The sequence below is a fragment of the Opisthocomus hoazin genome, chromosome 1 (assembly GCF_030867145.1).
Source record: "Opisthocomus hoazin isolate bOpiHoa1 chromosome 1, bOpiHoa1.hap1, whole genome shotgun sequence".
NCBI lineage: Eukaryota > Metazoa > Chordata > Aves > Opisthocomiformes > Opisthocomidae > Opisthocomus > Opisthocomus hoazin.
This window is the reverse complement of record NC_134414.1, coordinates 61967117-61983218: the sequence shown is the minus strand read 5'-3', so window position 1 is coordinate 61983218 and position 16102 is coordinate 61967117. Positions and strand designations below refer to the sequence as shown.

At 40.5% G+C, this 16102-nt stretch overlaps 1 protein-coding gene across 3 annotated transcripts in view; it reads left to right on the top strand.

Moving 5' to 3' along the window:
• Window positions 1–16102, top strand: part of ABCC4 (ATP binding cassette subfamily C member 4 (PEL blood group)) — a 156310-nt gene that overhangs the window by 120115 nt on the left and 20093 nt on the right. For 2 of the 3 annotated variants that reach the window (XM_075423797.1, XM_075423791.1), the window contains 4 exons: window positions 1725–1880; window positions 5880–5969; window positions 6441–6613; window positions 12988–13093. In XM_075423797.1, coding sequence (XP_075279912.1) covers window positions 1725–1880; window positions 5880–5969; window positions 6441–6613; window positions 12988–13093 — 525 coding nt within the window. Of the gene's footprint in view, window positions 1–1724; window positions 1881–4378; window positions 4834–5879; window positions 5970–6440; window positions 6614–12987; window positions 13094–16102 lie in introns of those variants that run through there. The other variant, XM_075423805.1, reaches the window with a different exon arrangement.

The window sequence follows — 16102 nt, the reverse complement described above, 5'->3', positions numbered from 1 at the left end:
TGAGTGTCTGTGTTCTCCATTCAGCATTTTCTTTCTGAACTGTAGTGTAACTGTTCAGAACTATTTTTCCTTTATTTCACATATATGATTTAGAATACTAGACATTTTATCATTTATTGTGACAGACTTGCTTAAATTAGGCTGTATCCTTAATAATAAGCACTGTATAAATGTTAAGTAGTTTATATACAATAGTACAATAATGAATTTTTGGATGAAATTGTTGAATCAGAAAGTAGAAGTAGAAAATACCTTTTAGATTATGCAGTGTAAGTTGCTCCTTGCAGTATACTTTTTTAGTATTTTGTATATTTTTGATCAGCTGTGGGTACTGCTTCTTTGTCTGAGCTTAGTGTCTCTGACTGTTAAAACGTTTCTCCTTGCTCTTCGACGTAATGTTTCCTCTGCTTGATTTCATTCCAGCAGTCATTACTGCATACATCTGAGTCTCAGGCAGTGGGTAATTGCCCTCTGGTGTCTGTACGTATATTCACAAAGGTTTTCATGTTTCTTCCTCCCTTCTGCACCCCAGTCAGTTTGCCAGGCTATGTTGTATATGTTTAATCCTCAGAAATCCATCCTCATCAAATCAGTATCTCCAACCCATATTAATTTTATGTTGCACTTCTCTGAACTCTTTCCAGTGTGTTGATTTCTTTCTGGAAATGTGGCAATTATCAATGAATGCAGAAAATAACTGATCCTGCCAGATCAGATCTGTGTAGAGGGTTACGCCCGTCACCTTCTCTGATACGATTGATTACTGTACTTTGCTTTCTCTAAGGATCCTTTACCTGAAGACAACATTTAAAAAAAAAAAAGTTTGCTGTTGAAGTAGTATTTAATCACCACTAATTATATGTCTCTCATTTATTTATAATGGACTTGCTTTCTCCCAAGTGTGGCTTTCATATGAAATATTTGTAGGTCTTAACCCTTTGTCACTGAAGTTGGCAATCCTACATTTTGCGTTGTTGCTACCTCTTTTTTTCTGAAAGCAATAGAATTTCACATTGCATACAGCTTCGTATTTTTCTCTCGGAACATGCAGAAGCCTGAATCACTGTGATTTTATTATCACAGTAATATCACATTATTCACTCTTTCTTCTGATCGGAAATTGCAGCTTGCTCACATGGCCTTGTACTTTCAATATTTGTGTCCTCTCTGTTGAAACTTTCTGAAGCATGAATACGGTTTATAATCCTGCTAGTCTTGGCTTTAGAGTTTGACTACTTAAAAGTACTTCTCATTAACCATGCTAACCAAATTAAGTCTCAGTTATTTAAATTGGGAATACTGCTCATACATTGTTCCCAAAGTGCTTTATGGGAGTCCTTTTTTGGATTGAGAAGTAGATGCATGCCTGAAATTATTTGCCTAACATCGCTCAGCAAACCAGGTTTAGTATAAGAATTAGCAGCCTTGAATCACATTACTCTATGCGCCGAGCCACTGTGTCTTGTTTACACAATAAAACACCACACGTTAAGGGAAAATCTTTCACCTTTGAACATGATCCAAGAAATTGTTGAGTATCCAAATGTCACCTGAATCCAAACTGATTTGGGGGGAGGCTTTTTCCTCTCAAAATTTTAATTATAAAGAAGTTTTATTTGGTGCTTGTTCTATAAATCCTGTGATGCTGTAAAACTGCTGCTTGACACATTAATTTATCCTGAAAAGCTCATGGTTTAATGGTACAACCTTGGCTTGCTCTGTAGGTTGGAATAGTGGGAAGAACAGGAGCTGGGAAGAGCTCTCTGATAGCAGCCCTCTTTCGCCTGGCGGAACCTGAAGGAAAGATTTGGATTGATAAGTACCTGACGTCAGAGCTAGGGCTCCATGACTTGCGGAGGAAAATTTCAATTATACCTCAGGTAAGAGAGTGACTTGGTCTGTTATAAACATTTTCAATACAGTACTGTAGTATTTAAAATGCTTTGCTGGGATATGTTCCCCGCTGCACCCCTGTGTGCAGTAGACATAGAAACTTCAGCGAATTGTTCTTACTTGAGTAAGATCTGGATTACTTTAAGATAAACAGAACCTGCTTTGGCGTCTGGAGCGTTTTCTTCCTAGTTTTGTCCCCTGTGTATTTCCTCCTGAGTACTTCTGCATGCATGTTACCAGTATGCTGCCCTCCTATAGTCTGGGAAAGAGCAGAGAAAATCTGACAGGAATATACTACTCTGCAGCAGTCCTCTGAAGTCACTTGATCTTTTGGCAGCAATTCCTGCCTGATGCATTGCCTGAAGCTTCCTTAGTAAGGGACTTTGAGGGACCACTTTCACCTCTCTAGTCACCCCTGTACAAAGTGGCTGAGGCTAGATCTAGAAAGAGAAAAATGTGCTGACTAGAAGTGAGCTACCAGCCTTTCCGTTATTTGGAGAAGGTTGGACAGGAAGAGACCACGGGAATGGACAAAAGTGTGGGTCATTATGACCCATGAACTTGGTGAGCTGTAGAAGCTGAATGCAGGAAAGGCTGCAATACAGGAGAAAAAACTAAGATGGTGTTGGGAATAGCTTCTTTTCTGGTGCTGGAGCAGAAGAACGGATGTTCCAAGAAGTCCAGTAGGTCACAGGTCTTCTGTGGTCTTACTTTCAACCAAGCCATCAATTCAGAGAAGGGTTATGTATAACCTCATATCTCCCTGAAGGCAGAGCCTGTGCAGGTCACCATGTTTTATGAGAGCCCTGATCTCTTCCACGATCATTTGCTCTGCACTGGAGGAGGACGACGAGGGAAAAGGTCATATGCTGTAAATGCAAAGTCATGTTTTTGGCAAATCATTCATCTGGGATGTTCTAGCAGGCTGGAAAGTGGAGGAATTTGTTTGCCATGTTTAGCATTAATTCTCAGATCTCCGTATTTTATTACAGAAGCTGTATTTAGAGTCCTTACATCATGTTTGTACTTGAATGTTTGGTAGCCTGTTGGCAGGATGGCGTTCAGAGTGTATTACTTTGTTTAGCTAGCGAATCTGCTAAAAATGTTAATGATCAGTGGTTCTAAGCCTCTCTTGATGACCTGCTTTGTTTTTCTTTTCCTAAGAATAGGAGTCAGAGAAAAGAACCAGGTAGCTATTGTAAAAAAAAAAAAGGGGGGGGGGGGGAGGGAGGTACTCCCCCAACAACTGGATTGTTGTTGTCTAATGCAGGATGTCTTTTGTTTCTACATGCTGAAGGCTTTGTTATTGCACAGTGGAGGTACTCACTGGAACTAGTCATCTTGTGTATGTGAAGAGGACTTTATGTGGATTTAAGGTCTATTTATTTGTTTGTGTGCAGCATTCTTTTCTCCAGAAAGCAGATCATCATCAGTTCATTCAAGGTCTACAGCTTTTTGAAAGCCTTGCCTGTAGCTATTGTGGGTGATTTCTATGTTTGGAAGAATTCAACCCAGCTGAATGAAATAGAGTACTGAGATAGGAAAACTGCTGGTCAAATACACGTCCTACATGTGTAGGATGCAGATGCTCAGAGTGCACTGCATTTAATTATACATGGGTTTTTTTCATACGTTGGTCTGTTGACATGATTGTAAGACTATTTTAATCCAGCTGAATTCTGTGATTTTTATCAAGTTTATATGATGAGGTTTTCATTATGGTCCCAAAAGGCGTTTCTTTTCCACATAAGGGAAGACTTATTTGCACTGAAAATATGCAAAACTGTGAAGTGATGGTAGTAAGAGGAGGAGGACAGTTTGGAAGAAGATTTATACTATAGTAAATTGAGCGATAGGCGTTGTCTTACACTGTGTTAGTAGTAGGGTCAACAATAGAAATAGTAATGTAACATCAGGTAGTTATTTTGCAGCGAATATCTTCGTAATTATGTGGAAAGCTAAGAAACTAGAGAGAGGGATGCTTATTACAATTATAACATAAAACATGCTAAACAGAACTGTTCCTAGAGAGTGATGAGGCATGACTGAAGTTTTCTTATACGTGAGTTTAAATACTACCTGGAGAAATCAAAATGTGCTTAGGCTTCTAATTGCTTGCTTGGATGGAGCTGTGTGAAGGTTGTGTTTGTAAATCTTTTCTATGCAAATGTTGTCTGCCTCCTTGACTGCAAGCATTTTTACAACAATTATTTACAGGTTTGTCTTATTACTTTCCTCTCATAAAACAGACTATTTTAAATAATAATCTGTGTCAGAAATGATAATTAAAAATTATCCTTATCTTCTGTTGCAGTACACGTCTGTTGTTAGGACTTTGATAATAGTTATGAACACTTTATAAATTCAGCCTCTTATTTTGCCAACCTATAAAAATGGATTGAAAAGGAAAATAAATGTAACAATACCTTCAAAACACAGCAAATGGAGTATTAAAATATGTATTGTTAAACAAATTGCTTTCTAGGTGTTTTTGAAGAAAGATGTTCTTTACCCTGGTAATATTTTTCTAATCGTTTTGTTCATTCAACAGGTTTTTAGTGACATGTTGCCAATGGAACTGATGCTTTCAAATAATTGGCATGTTATGTCAAGAAATGCATGTGTTCTTTTACATTACTTGTGGCATGTTCTGTCTTTGTTAATCCTTTTAAACTACTCAGTGTTGTGCAAACTCAAACTACTACACTAGAAATGAAGACGCAATAAACGGGTTATAGTCTAAATTCTGTTCTGATTTGCTGCAGCCCTTTGGAGCTGGGCATCACTAGGGTTCGGTGGGGCATAAGTCACGACAGAGGTTAGTCTCGGAGTAAGCTGGAGTTACCCAATGTAAGTTAGACTGTTTCATAGGGGAGAAAAAAAAGAAAACATTTTGCATAAGATTTCTCCAATTTAAAGACGACTGACAAGATGATGAATGGTCTCCATTTATGATCAGCACTGTTACATAAGCTTTTGACTTCTTCTTGTTGTCTTTATGTATGGTATTAAGAGGAGTTTAGCCCTAAAGCCGTGTCAGTGCATGACTCTCAGGTCTGGCAACTCACGTTAGTGGATACTGATCTGTTGCTTAAGGAGTTCTTGACCAAAAGTCGTCTTCCCAGTTCTCAAACACTACATTTTCCAGTGCGAATTGTTTTGTGCCAGTTTGATTAATGGTCTTTCATTGGTCTGACCGTGAACTGAAGTAGAACAAAACTTGCTGCAACCACAGGCAAACCCACATTGGTACCTGAATGGGAGAAGGTACTGATTTGACTCCCGAGTGTGTTTTGGGTTAGGGCTTTGCCAGCAGTGCTCCAGTTCCAAGTGAGTTTGCTTTGATGCTGTGGCAGTATAGATTAACTTCTGCGTGTATAGGTTTAAACATTGTGTTGAAATGGTGAAAGCTGTTGCTCTTAGGCTGTGGTGGTAAAATTGAAGCGCTTTTATGGTATGAAATGGGAAAAAAAATGCGAAAACACAACCAAACAGACAAGGAAAACCAGAAAGGCATTGTGAACTCTTTGATTCCTCTCTGGTTTATGTACTTCAAAAACAAATTTTAAAAACTGCCCAAACATAATTTGGGAATGTGAGCTCATTGACAGAGGTAGTTGCTGGTTTTCATTAACAATACCAGGAGGGTAGCAGTGATTTCATGTAAGTATATACATAGCTTGTGGCATCAAAACAGTGGCATGTAAATGCCTGTTTGAGTACTGACATAACTGTGTACAGCAATTTGCAAACAGACCTGTCCTGTTTGGTAAATTATCTTCAGGCAGAGAGGTTGAATGCTTGCCTTCCCCCCACCCCTTTAAGCATGCTATTGTGAAATACTCCTTTGCATTTCATAGAAGATTGCTTGTTGTTGGATATTTCTGTGCTATTGTTGATACAGGTTAGTTCTGATTATTATTAAATTACCTATTGCAATATGAAACCTGTGTTTATAATGGCATGCTAATTTTACTGGGTTTTAGGAGCCTGTTTTGTTCACTGGAACTATGAGGAAAAACTTGGATCCTTTCAATGAACACACCGATGAAGAGCTGTGGAATGCCTTAGAAGAGGTGACTTATTAAATCTAATAAAGTACATCTGATATTTGCAAGCCAAATAACACTACAGTGCTTGTGTGCGCTGGGCTTTAGGTGTTTTCATCAGGTTTGATAAGGACATAGCTGTTGATGGAAAAAGGTAGACCATTGTGTGCACGTTTGCGTGTGTGTGTGTGCATGTGTGTGTAGACACGTATATTGTTATATAAGTCTTTTATGAAAAAATTATCCTGTGGGATGATGCCTTGGTTACATTTTGATTCATATCTTAGTTTTAATGAACATTAATAGATTCTTAACAATGTGCTTTAATGTTTTTAGAATTCTAATAACTGACACACTCTGTAATCCAACTTGGCACTTACTCATTTTGTGTCAGGATATAAAAGGTAAACCTTGCATACTTATTGTTGTGTCATCAGACACACAATAGCTGATTTAAGAGAGAGTTACTCATCCTACAATATGTTGACATGTCAACAGGTGCAACTGAAGGAGGTTGTGGAAGATCTACCTAATAAAATGGAGACACAGCTGGCAGAATCTGGATCTAATTTTAGTGTTGGTCAGAGACAGCTGGTGTGTCTTGCCAGAGCGGTTCTAAAAAAAAACCGGATCCTTATCATCGATGAAGCAACAGCAAATGTGGACCCAAGGTAAAAGCAAAATCTGTCATGTTACAGTAAGCCGTTTTTTCTTCTAATATGATCATCTGCACAGTAGAGCTGCACTTAAATGCTTTGTATTTCTTGTAGTTTGTATTGCTATTTTATGGTTTTAATGATAGCATCATAATTGTCTATTCAAAATGGGGCGGTTGAGCTTTGGCTGCAGAGTAGATGATATAAAATAAGCGCTCGAAATATCCCTAATTTCAGTGCGTTCCGTAGAGTAGGGAAGTTAATATTCAAAGTTTAGTTGTCCTGCAGCCATAGACAAGAAGACAAGAACCTCCTTGGAAAGGCACATCAGTAACATCAGAATAGCCATGAAACAATTTGAGTTCTCTTGATTTCTGGAAGAAATGTCTCTTGGAAATAATTAATTAATTAATTAATTAATCTGCTTGCCAAAAAACCCGGAAAAATAGAAAGATGAAAAACGGCTATAAGCAAAACCAGATACTTCTCTTTATGAGGTCCTGTCCCTTCAGATGGCTCAAATGCCAGTGTAGTACATTACAGATAAAATAGGGGTGATGGGGAAGGTAAGCGTCCTAAACATCACAGGAATTGCAAAACAGATTTGGGGATGTTTAAAGCTGCAGGAGGGACTCATTTATCGTTCATTATTTTGTCTTGTATAACTCAGGCCATCAGCACTTCCCTGAGTTCATTCCTGTTTGAACTAGAGTGTACTTCTAGAAGAACATCCAACCTCAATAGAAAAAAAAAAAAATCAATCACAACCCTTGTTAAATTGTTCCAATAGCTAAGTACCCCCACTGTTAATTTTTGAAACATTTGAAACACTGGTGGAAATATTTTGGAAACAATACTGCAAATGTACTGCATCAATTAGTATGAGCTGAATATATAGTTCCAACAAACCGTGGCTTGAGGGAGAACTCGAAGTCCAAAGAGGACAATAACACAGCAAGTCTCTCAAACAGCTGCATTAAGGATTTTGTATGTCATCTGGGCGTGACTCATTTTTATAACAACTTCTTGGGGGAGAAGTGGTGCCACTAGGGTAGCTTTGCAGTTCAGCTGACAGTGTATTTCTAAAACCTTTAGAGAAATGCATTCCCTTCCCAGAGGTTCTCCTTTTTTCTTTTTTTTTTCCTTTTATAATTTTTTTTTTTTTTTTTTTTTACTATTAGTTTATTTTTGGCTGAGCTTTGATAGATTAACTGTGATTAATCACAGCTAATCATAGCTGTGGAAATTTAATACCATCTTACTCATCCTCCCTATTTTGGCATCTCGTGTGTGTGTTCTCAACTTGCACTATCCATTTAATTGATCTTGATTAATGTGTGCTGCAATATATATTATAATAAGGTAAATGTTTGTTTGTATCAACTCTAGGCATAACAATAAAAATAATAACTTGGAACTTCTTCTGTGAATTCAGTTTGCATTACAGTGACTATTACCTTTTCCTTAACGTGTTGCTATAACTGGAGCTGAGTATTTCTCAGCTGCGCAATCTGATAGGACGCTCACAGGAAATGCTGGTGTGGGTTGCTTAACTGAGCGGTCAGGGAGGCATTTTTGGCATGTAACGAAAACCTCCTCCTCTTCTGATGCAAAACCCCCATACCTGGCACCCTTGTCAAGCACACATCATATCAAGCACCTCGGATAGGAATCCATGGGGAGCTGCTGCCGGCTCTGGACATATTATTTCTTTTATTTTTCGTTTTTCTGGCTCTTGATCTCTTCGTGCCAACCGCTGCTGCAACCATGTTCCTTCTCCAGTTCAACCTGGAAGCAAATGTGAGAAGGCAGGGTTTGGGGGTGGGTGGGAAGGTGAGGTGGCATGAGGCAGTGGCTGCAGCAGGAGGGTGAGAGGTGTGCAGTGTGCCTTCCCAGGGCTGAGGGACTCCCCACTGTGTTTCTCCAGCTCAGCTGGGCCATTCTCTGCTGGTGAGTGCAGCTCAGCAAAGCAGTGAAGGGAAGGAGTTTGGAGTGCACCTTTCTCCCTCCTTCCTACATCTTCCAGCTCCCATATGTACCCTTATTATTCCCCTTGCTCCTCATAGCTGCCAACTGCTCTGCGTGCTGCAGGGGGGTCAGCGCTGTCGTGACACAGAGAAGCTTGCCATAAAGAAGGTTGCCCTAAGTCTGACTACTTGCATGTTTTACATGATGACTGACAAATGTTGGATTTGATCTTACCTTTTTGGTCCTGAAGCTGGCATTCTTACCCCAAAGAGTGGAATTGTTTTATAGCAGTCGAACCATTCTGGAAAGTTGGGTGAAATCTGGAGCAGGAGAGCTGAAAATCGTTCTGTAGTTGCTTTGGTGATACAATGAAACAAAATCTTTACGAAGTGAGACTTTTTCTAAATACTGAGCAAGCTGAGCTTACTAAGCGATTTGCGCACAGACTGCAGTATTATGCATTAACTTGTGTTTTTACTGCTTATAGAGGAGAAAACTTTTTGGGACCAGTCCACTGCCACGTTTTTGCATTGGTCATGCACTGAGTCTGGTAAAAACAGCCATTGCTCGTAGTTCAGTTCATTAGCCATCTTAACCTTGTAAGGTTTAACCTTTCCTGACATCTGACTGCTGTCTGTAACTGTTTCTCTTTTGAAGAAATGATCCAAAGCCATTCAGGTATTGTATAGTGTGACATACGCTTCCAGGACAATCCCAGGAAGACAGTAGACTGAAGATAATGACTTAACCAGTGTTCCTTTCAGCAGCTTTGTTGATTCTCATTCAGCTCATATTTATTCTTACTCTTTAGATAGCTTTCTTTCTACACAGTCAACTGATTCAGGTTACACCAGATCTTGGGTTGCTTTGAAACTTGATGTTAGATCCTCAACCTGCAGTGCCAGTGTGACACCCATACCACCATTTTGTGCTTTCTTATTGTACTGTTCCTTGTGATGGGGAGTGTCGTGGTTCCCATTTTCATATAATCAGATTGGGGTTGAGGTTGTGTCATCCAGCAGCCCTAGTTCAGTGTTCGGGTTGCATCTTTGGTTTCTGCTGTGCCTGAAAGAGGATGGGGTTTGATCCACGGAGGTGGGTGATGGAATCACTTGGCACTTGCCTGGCCGCTTGCTCAGTATGGGTAGACACCTCAAAGGATCCGTTCATGCTCTGAAAAAAGTGCTTCCTTTGACACTTTTCTAGAGGGTAGACGGCTCTAATTGGCATGTGATATGGTTTCTGCAGTCTGTCAGCATGTAATTCTGTAGAGAGATACTTTTCATAGTCTTTTAGATTTTCTTGCCTTTCCTACCTTCTTCCCAACATTCTCCTGGAGTTACTGATGGTACTTCTGCCTGCCACTCCCACAACTATACTCCAAGATCTACCATGAACCTTAGAGAGGATCAGGTTGAGACCCTATCAGTGGGCGTGTCTGCATGAGATTTCATACTGTGATGTTCAAAGATGGAGCTATTAGGTCTGTTTCTGATTACTTTGTAGTCTCATTTTATAACATCTGTCACACCCACAATATGGCCAGCGTTTTTTTAGTAGGGATAAGCTTATATTAAAGAAATACCTGTTTAAGATAAAAGTTAGATAGTATCTATCTAATAATGAGAAGTGGTTTCTATTGTAAATGTAAGAAGAGGTGGTGCTATAAGGAATGCACGTAATAAAGGAAGATATAATAAATGAATGCAGAGGACAGGGATGTTCAAGAATGAGGCATTCTTCTCAGATAACAGCAGGAATAGCCTGAGAGTTAAAAATCATTTTGAGCCTTTCAAAAAGTTGTTTTCAAAACTCCTGAGCAAGCTGCAGTTCTCTGTGCTCCTTAGTAGCTCTGCAGGAAACCTCGCCTTGAGCTTGACTATAAGGAAAGAAAAGCACTTTCTTTGCATTCTTCTAGGGAGTATGGAGCCTTTTGTTTCATTGTTCAGTGTAGGCTATCTCTAACGGTTGCAGAGGACACATCCCACTGTCTATATAAGCCTCTTCCCTATGGAGTGCTTTAAAGTATGGCCCTGTTTTTTAATTTTGAAAGTAAGAGTAGTCAGGTCATGGAGGCATTGCTGAGAAGGTTGCAAAAGAGATATGTGCATCAATATTGGGGTAAGAGCACCGGTATGGCTGCAATGTGAGACGTGCACATGCTAGTGGGGCGCTGAGAATGAACAACTTCCTTTTCTTAAGGAGACTCTGAACACACAGGGCTAAAGAGCCTGTCGTGGCTTCTCCCATCTCTTTCCCTGATTGCGGACTGGTCTTGGCTCAAAAAGAGGAGTTGAGGGACACCTGCTCCCCACCATGTTCTTGAGCTTCTTTTAGGAAGCAGGAGCAGAAGGACCAAGCCTTCTCAGACTGAGACCCAGAACCCGGTTCTCTTAAGCTTGTGACAGAGCCTAAATGTTTCTGTCCCCAGGTGTAGATGACAGTCAGCATGTGTGGGAACTCTTACTTAACTGTTCATGTCTTCCTTCTCTCTGGTGATTAGTCCTGTCATCGGCAGGGATCTGTCTATTCCTTTGTCATGCAGATTGCTTAAACTTAGTTTGTAACAGAAGTTACTGCTCAGTCCTTCAGAGCACGAGCTGGTGCTTTCTACTGTGAAAACTTAATGGTTACTCCATTCCTCTAAGCCATCCTGTTCTTCCGAAGTTGTCTTTGTTCACTTTTTATTGTTAGTGCCTCCTGATATGGTGTCATTAGAACAAATCTTCTTGCTTAATTTATGAAATGATACCAAATATTTATCATGTGCAGACAGATTCAATGTAGAGTACTACTTCTGTCTAAAAAATAATAATTTGTCAGAGGAAGACATGTGTTGCATGAATCTTCATTGTGGTTTATTTGATTTTCTAGTTACTTATATCAATTTGAAGAATTAAGTCTTTGCAAGAAACTGGTTGAAGGTAGCATGGCTGCCTGAATATAACATTTTATGCAGGTATCTCCTTTGTCTTGGTTTAACCGTATGTACAGCATATATTATTCTCCAGTCATTATATAAAAGTACAATTTCCTTTTTTAATAGAAATCCTGGAAATGAGACCCATGCCTTCAAGTGCCTGACTTCTAGGCTGGAGCTTCCTTGGTCTAACTAACCACAGTATATTTTGAGTTCTTTGTGTCTTCCTTTTATCTTGGATGAGAATTTTCGTTTCTGTACCTGCATTCCCACACTGCCTCTTTCTCCGTTGTTGCCACTCATCATTTTTTTTGAAGGCTGATGTGTGGTGTGGGAGTATTCACGTGGCGTGGCTTTGCGCCGGGGTTGGGAGCCGAGGCTCCCAGAGCAATGTGGGCTGTCGGGTGCCTCTAGAGGGCGTTCATCACCTGGTGGCTGCCTAATTCAGGTGCTCCCATGCACCTTCCAGCCACGCCTTTCCCCTTTCAGTGACCAGAGAGGGGACTATATAGATTTCCACATTTAAGCCTGACTGGTATGCTTTAAGCTAGGTGGTGTCAATGCTTCTCTTGCACAGTTAGTTCCTTGAATAATCTCCAGTTTTATGAGTATTGCACCTCTTTTGCTGTAATGCTTGTTGGTACAACTGAAGAACATTTTAGTGTCTTATGATTCTTTTGGTATAATTTTATGTCCTTTTCAGGGTTCTCAGCTTTATTTGTGACAGTTATCACTTTAACCTTGTACTTCAATGTGTGTGCTCTAGCTTAGTTGTCAGTCTTTACAAGTCTTTTGTTTCCTCCCGATACCTTTTCTTAGGGGGTTAATTCATGTCGTTGATTGAGGATCTTAACTTCAAAGCTTTTATCCCTTTCCTTGGGTTGTGTGTTCCAGTTAATGCCTTTGATTTACGGAATATGCCAAGTTTTCTTTTTTTCTGTTTTCAAGTTCTTGAGCTAATCCAGTCCTAGTTGAGTTTACCAACCACCTCCTTTATTAAATCCCCTTTTGCAGCTGAAATCAAGAACCTTAGTTACAGGCTGTCTTGCGTTCATTCTTCCGTTGATTTACAGTGAAGGATATTTACTTTCACCAACTTCACTGCTCACACGAACTGAAGCTTAAGATAACAGTGACTTTTTTGGTGTAGAAATCTGTAGGAATAGACTTTTTTTGGTGTAGAAATACCTGGGAATATCTGATTCTACAGAATATTCCTCTTTATGTAATCAAAGCCTGGGAAATTAGTCTCCTGAAATGAAACTTCTTGCTCTACTTGCAAGAAGAGCTCTTTCGACCTCAAGTATTAGAGGATAGATTTTGGAGTATGTTTCATGATACGCCTCCAAGTCATCTAATATAATGAGAGGAAGAAGCACTGTAATGACTTTATAAGCATATACTGTACAGTCATGTTTGATGAAGTCCTAAAACTTGCCTGCCATTCGGTTATCCATGCAAACATCTTATTTTTGTCTGCATTGCTGTTGCTGTGTTTCAGAACAGATGAGTTCATTCAAAAGACGATCCGTGAAAAGTTTGCTCACTGCACGGTGCTGACCATTGCACACCGCTTGAACACCATTATTGACAGTGACAGAATTATGGTAAGACAGTTAACTGCTTAAAACTCTTCTCTATTTTTTTCCTGATGAAGAATAATGTTACTGACTCTTTCTTCTTAACTTTGATCCAGAAGCGGGCAGAGGTTTAAGTTGTACTTTAGACTTACCCTAGTTAACCTAGCTATCCTAGTTACTGTGATTGGCAACTCATAAAACTGTAGAAGTAATGACCTGAAAAGACTACTTATGTTGCCTTGGCCCTGTGGTTTCCAACGTGTGAGGCATGAACCCATTGCAGGTGAGGCGCAGCAGCAGACCTGAGCAAATAAACTCTGCCAAGCACTAGGAGCCTGTGAAGACACACCCGGGAGGCTCTGAACAGAGTCAGCTGGATTCGGTCAGATTTATTAATTCACTCTCGGTGGGCTGAGGGAGGCAGTGACAATAGTTTATGGTGTGGGATGTGCGAGGAGGAAGTGGTAGAGGTTCTGGGGCAGGAGACATGGAGGTAAGGAGGCAGCAGCTGCCCTGGGGCAAGGGTGGTGGTGGGAGGAGTGGAACTAGACTGGTGAGGTAAGGAGCATGGCCAGCTTTCTAAAGCAAGGCTCAGACAGAAAAGATGAAGCACTACTGATATAGCAGCCTCTGCCATCTCTTTTCCCAACAGAGCAGCCATATACTCTGCCACTGTGAAATACCTTCTCTGCCTTCTTGTCTGCCCCATGGTGCATTGCACATGTGTGGAAATTAGGAAATACTTCCTGATTTTTTTCATAAAGGCAATGGTCTCCCCTAGGCTCTCAGGAAATCAGGCTGGTTTGTGTCCTAGCAATGATGTGCAGCCGGCAGTTTTGCAATTTTCTGCAGTAGGAACAGGAGCCCTTTGCAAATGTTTTCTTCACAGCCAGTTAATGAAGTAACTGGCGTAGTGGGCAAACCGTGTTCATGAGTGGAACTCAAATTTAACTGGGATTCAGATAGAAATAACCCTTCGCATCCCGGTGGTCACCTGAAAAAAAACAAAACAAAAACAAAAAACCAACAAACAACTTTCTTCAATTTTATTTTGTGAAAATGAAGCGTGTTAATTCTTTCCATGTGTTTTTTTACTGGATGCTCAAAACATTTCAAAATCTGTGATTGAGTTACAATGGTTGCCTGAAGTACACAAAATGAAACAATTGGATCTACTGAGGTGAGTGGTGTTCTGAGGAGTAGGATAGATTGTGAACTGAATGATTATAGTTTACTTACAAAGAGAGAAACCAGCAGAAGTGCCGTAAGTAGTCATATAATTGCAAGCATTTAACGTATAATAAATAAATATTTTCTTCACTGGTGAATACCTCCCTACAGGTCTAATAGATATGTTGGTGTTTTCTACAACTAAAGTGAACAAAAGACTTGTGAGGAAACAGCTGTGACCTAATTAATAGCTGTGTGTGTTTGTTAGCTGTCCAAAGGGTTTTCTGTGGGTTTTGGTTCATTAGCTACCATTAACATGTTATGCACAGAATGCTCTTTCCATGAAGATATTTTCTTAGTTTTACCTTTAATATCATGCAGTCATAATGAAAAGCTAGATGTTTTATGCAGGTTTTTTGCCAAAAATCATTGGAACAAAGCATGGACATTGCCTTTCACCCTAAACTGCTCAGTATTATTACCAACTGTATAGCTACTCTGTTGCATTTTTAGAGTCTGTACATAATTCTTAACACTATGTTGTTTCAGCTCAGCCACTATTAAGATTTCTAGTTTCCTAAAAGTCCATTTATGTTCATACATTGTCTAATACAGTCTTTTTCAAATGCCTTTGACCGCTTCAGAGTATTAAGGAACAGATCTGCAAGAAGACGTACCTTTGAGTCCACAGTCATTAGTAACTCTTAAATTTTTTTTTTTTTTTTATCTTTTTACATTGCTCCATTTTGATCTTCTTACAGATTCCTGTAATGTTGGGGGGAGAGAGGAGAGTGACAAGCATAGGACAGAAAAAAGGAGGAAAATGACACGTGACCCCTTAACAAACCTGTTTTCTTAACATCCGTATTCAGTTACTGATTCTCTTTCTGGACAAGTCAGAAGTATGATCGCCTATTTAGAATAATCAGAGTTATGGCTGGTGTGCTTTTGTTACAATTCTAATTGTTTGGTTTATTCAGGCATGTAACTCCTAGTGGGAATATAGCAGAATTTTGGAACAATAATAACAGGCTGGAGAGCTGGGCGCAGAGGAATCTGGTGAAGTTCAACAAGGGCAAGTGCAGGGTCCTGCACCTGGGGACGAACAACCCCATGCACCAGTACAGGCTTGGGGCGGACCTGCTGGAGAGCAGCTCTGTGGAGAGGGACCTGGGAGTGCTGGTGGACGACAGGTTGACCATGAGCCAGCAGTGTGCCCTGGTTGGCAAGAAGGCCAATGGGATCCTGGGGTGCATTAAGAGGAGTGTGGCCAGCAGGTCAAGGGAGGTTCTCCTTCCCCTCTACTCTGCCCTAGTGAGGCCCCATCTGGAGTACTGCATCCGGTTCTGGGCTCCCCAGTTCAAGAAATATGAGGAGCTACTGGAGGGAGTCCAGCAGAAGGCTACGAGGATGATGAGGGGACTGGAGCATCTCTCCTACGAGGAGAGGCTGAGGGAGCTGGGCTTGTTCAGCCTGAAGAAGAGAAGGCTGAGAGGGGACCTTATAAATGCTTACAACTATCCTAAGGGTGAGTGTCAAGAGGATGGGGCCAGGCTCTTTTCCGTGGTGCCCAGCGACAGGACAAGGGGCAACGGGCACAAACTGAAGCGTAGGAAATTCCACCTGAACATGAGGAAGAACTTCTTCCCTCTGAGGGTGATGGAGCACTGGAACAGGTTGCCCAGAGGATTTGTGGATTCTCCTTCTCTGGAGATATTCAAAACCCACCTGGATAAGGTCCTGAGCAACTTGCTGTAGGTGACCCTGCTTCAGCAGGGGGCTTAGACTAGATGACCCGCAGAGGTCCCTTCCAACCCCTACCATTCTGTGATTCTGTGAAAAATGTGTGCTAGAAATGCAAGGAAA